The 3267-nt window shown below is 53.1% G+C and overlaps 1 protein-coding gene across 1 annotated transcript in view; it reads left to right on the top strand.

Moving 5' to 3' along the window:
- Nucleotides 1–72: 72 nt before the first annotated feature.
- LOC107081029 overlaps nucleotides 73–3267 on the top strand; it is a gene marked incomplete at both ends in the record, with an annotated part of 16512 nt that continues 13317 nt past the window's right edge. The window contains 6 exons of the mRNA XM_015369240.1: nucleotides 73–527; nucleotides 609–888; nucleotides 961–1088; nucleotides 1169–1231; nucleotides 2587–2689; nucleotides 2769–3160. Of these exons, the coding sequence (XP_015224726.1) occupies nucleotides 73–527; nucleotides 609–888; nucleotides 961–1088; nucleotides 1169–1231; nucleotides 2587–2689; nucleotides 2769–3160 (1421 nt within the window). The remainder of the gene's footprint in view (nucleotides 528–608; nucleotides 889–960; nucleotides 1089–1168; nucleotides 1232–2586; nucleotides 2690–2768; nucleotides 3161–3267) is intronic.

Below are 3267 nucleotides of genomic sequence, written 5' to 3'. Positions count from 1 at the left end.
AGCTGGGACAGGGAAAGGAGGAGCTGGGACTAGAAGGGACCAGTTGGGACCAGAAGGGACCACCTGGAACAGGGAAGGGACCAGTTGGGACTAGAAGGGACCAAAAAGGACCAGTTGGGACCAGAAGGGACCACCTGGAACAGGGAAGTGACCAGTTGGGACTAGAAGGGACCAAAAAGGACCAGTTGGGACCAGAAGGGACCACCTGGAACAGGGAAGTGACCAGTTGTGACCAGAAGGGACCACCTGGAACAGGGAAGGGACCAGTTGGGACTAGAAGGGACCAACTGGAACAGGGAAGGGACCAGCTGGGACCAGAAAGGACCAGCTTGAACAGGGAAGGGACCAGTTGGGACCGGAAGGGACCAACTGGAACAGGGAAGGGACCAGCTGGGACCAGAAAGGACCAGCTTGAACAGGGAAGGGACCAGTTGGGACCGGAAGGGACCAGTTGGAACGGGGAAGGGACCAGTTGGAACGGGGAAGGGACCAGTTGGAACCAGCGGGGACTAGCGAAGACCCTGCTGGTGGGGCCAGCTTGGAACAGACTCTCTGCTCCCTCCTCACTGTTTTCTCTTCCCCCCTCACTGTTTTCTGCTCCCCCACAGGGTTTCGTGAGAGAAGACCCCACGGCTTCCATCCGGCTGAAGCAGAGGCCGGCTCTGCAGTGCCTGAATGAGTTCTGCAGGCTGGGCTGCGTCTGCCTCAGTCTGTCTCACTGCTTCAGAGCCAGCCACTGCGGCCGCCCCGCCTGCATGCTGGGCTGCAGCTGCCTTAAGCAGAAGGTGGTAATCCTCAGGAACATGGACAGCTCTGCGTCTGACTCCGCCTCCTCACCTTCTAAAACCAAGAAGAAGAAGAAGAGGGTGATAATGAAGATGGCGTACGGTAGGTCTTTAACTCCTGCATCAGATCAGAATGTGGAGGCATCAGTTTTCAATAGAACCTTCTGACCTGCAGTCCTGAAGGAGGCCGACACGGCTGCTAGTCCTGCGGAGCAGATCCGGACCCTGTGGAGGAGGAATGCCCACGGCCCCGATTCAGAGCCCGTCCACATGCCTGATGTGGCCCCCGTCCTGCGTCCAGTGGTAACTACCCCCCAGCATAGATACCTGCATGCTGCTAATGAATCCCTGGGCTGACCTGAACGCTGTGATGCTGTTTGCAGGTGAGAAGGAAGCGTCCCAGCAGCTGTGCCAGAGTCCGAGGCTTCTTGGGAAGGAAGCAGAAGGTATGGATGCTGGTAGCTCACACCAGGTTCACAACATGACCCGACCCAATGCAGCGCTCAGCTCTCAGACCATCCCCACCGTCATTAGCTTCAGCCGAGTCTCTGGTCCCACTGATCTGGACCGGCCCCTTAAGAAGGGGGAGGTCATCTTTCTCTCTCCACCTGATCCGCCCTTAGAACATCCTGGTGGTTCCATGGATCATAGCAAATGGAGCAACTATTGATTGCTGATTCCCATCCAACCAGATGGCTATCATCAGTTCCTTCATGCTGTCCACCACCAGGTCCACATCCCAGCTCTGGTTCTGGTCCGTTTGCTTTATCTTAACCGCTCTAATTAGTATTCTCTTTCCACTACCCTCTATAAACCGATCTGTGCCGAGTTTGGTTCCTTACGACAGTTTCCACGCCACACTAGCACGGTTCCTCGCCTCCTAGTGGCGATCTTCGGTACTACTGCTCTCTAGAGGCAAACAAGCAAACATGGCGGCGCCCGTAACATTCAGTAAGTTTGAGGAGAGTCAGGCGAAGAAGGCAGCCTTTGATTTACTTGACAGAGTCGGGTTTTGGAAAGTGGATGCGACAAACGATAGTCTAATCAGGGCTTCCAGACGCAGAAAACGACAGACATTAAGGTTCATCACATTGCAAAGCAGAATCATCCCTGGAAATCCTGTGGCACGGTAGGGAAGCTAGGATTTTTATTAATGTCTGAAATGTCTGATTACGGAGGCTGACTGTAAGAGATGACGCGGTCTGCTCATACGCTGTTTGTTATCTTAGAACCGAGCCAGAACTGAACCGCACCGAGCCCTGCTGATGAACTAGTACCATGTTAGTGTGGTTCGGTTGTGTCTGGTTCATTCCGGGTCAGTTGTGCGTACCATTTACACTCCACAGTTTTCTCAGTTACCGTGCTCGGACCAATCTGATGGTTTCAGAAGTGTAGTGGAAATAGAAATGGGTTTATAGTGTTACGGCTTGAAACCACCCAGTGTGACCAGATTAAAACTATTCTGCAAAGAGAAGGGAGCACAGTTCCTCCACAGAAACACCCAGGAGGTGATCTATATCTAACTGGATTCTCCTCCTTTTAAAACCAGTGAAGATTGTTCTCCATCTCTGTCTGCGCTCCACAGACTTTTTTTAATATAATGTGCAATAAAACTGTAAACTACCCGGTTACCAGAATGTTCTTAGACACAGACAGATGTGAGCCCTGCAGCCGGCAGGTGAGATTAAATGATTTATGTAAACTATCAAAACAGCAACACAGTAAATGAAGCCTCCATGCTGCCAGAGACCAGGGTTGATGGTTCTGGAGTGTCTAACCTGCCGGTGACTTCATCCAACAGGAGGGATCCAGGAAGCTGACATTAACCAGGCATGAAGCTCCTAAACTCCCCAGACATGGACAGCAGAGCAGCACTGATGTGGACCCCCCCAGACCCTGTTCTGGTAGGTTCTGATTTCCAGCAGCCAGCTCTGCTTTCAGGTTCTGAGCCAAACGGAGGGTTTTCTGTTTCCTCGGCTGCAGACGCAGACCCGGCACCTGGCTCTGACCCCCCCAGCCCGTCGGAGGAGCGGCACCCCAAACCCTCGAAGCGTCTCCTCATAGTGGCTGACTGCAAGTGGGGGGGCGACTCTGAGCGCAGCTACGTGTTGAAGAAGCTGTGTGAGGCCATGGCTCTGGACAATCTGGACAGACCTTTCTGGATCAGAAAGTACCTCATCACTCCAGTCGATCAGACGGTGGATGACAGCAGTGGGAACCGGTGCATCCAGTACAAGGTCCACATTTCCACCCCCTTAGTGAAGGAACAAGCTCCGCCCACAGGAAATCCAGGCTCACATGGAGGAGAGCAGGCAGTCAGAGCAGCAGCTGAACATGGACAGGAGGGCAGCGATGGGAGCACTGGTTCTGATCCGGTATGGTTCTGTTTTTTTTATCATCTAAAGCAGGGATGTCAGCGTCAAAAACCCAAGGCCAAAAAAACTATCTGCTTCAAGCTGAGGGCTGGACTGGTTAAATGTTT

The sequence above is a fragment of the Cyprinodon variegatus genome, unplaced genomic scaffold (genome assembly GCF_000732505.1).
Source record: "Cyprinodon variegatus isolate N-32 unplaced genomic scaffold, C_variegatus-1.0 Scaffold2710, whole genome shotgun sequence".
Lineage (NCBI taxonomy): Eukaryota > Metazoa > Chordata > Actinopteri > Cyprinodontiformes > Cyprinodontidae > Cyprinodon > Cyprinodon variegatus.
Note: the sequence above shows the minus strand (reverse complement) of the source record. Positions and strands in the feature narration are given on the sequence as shown.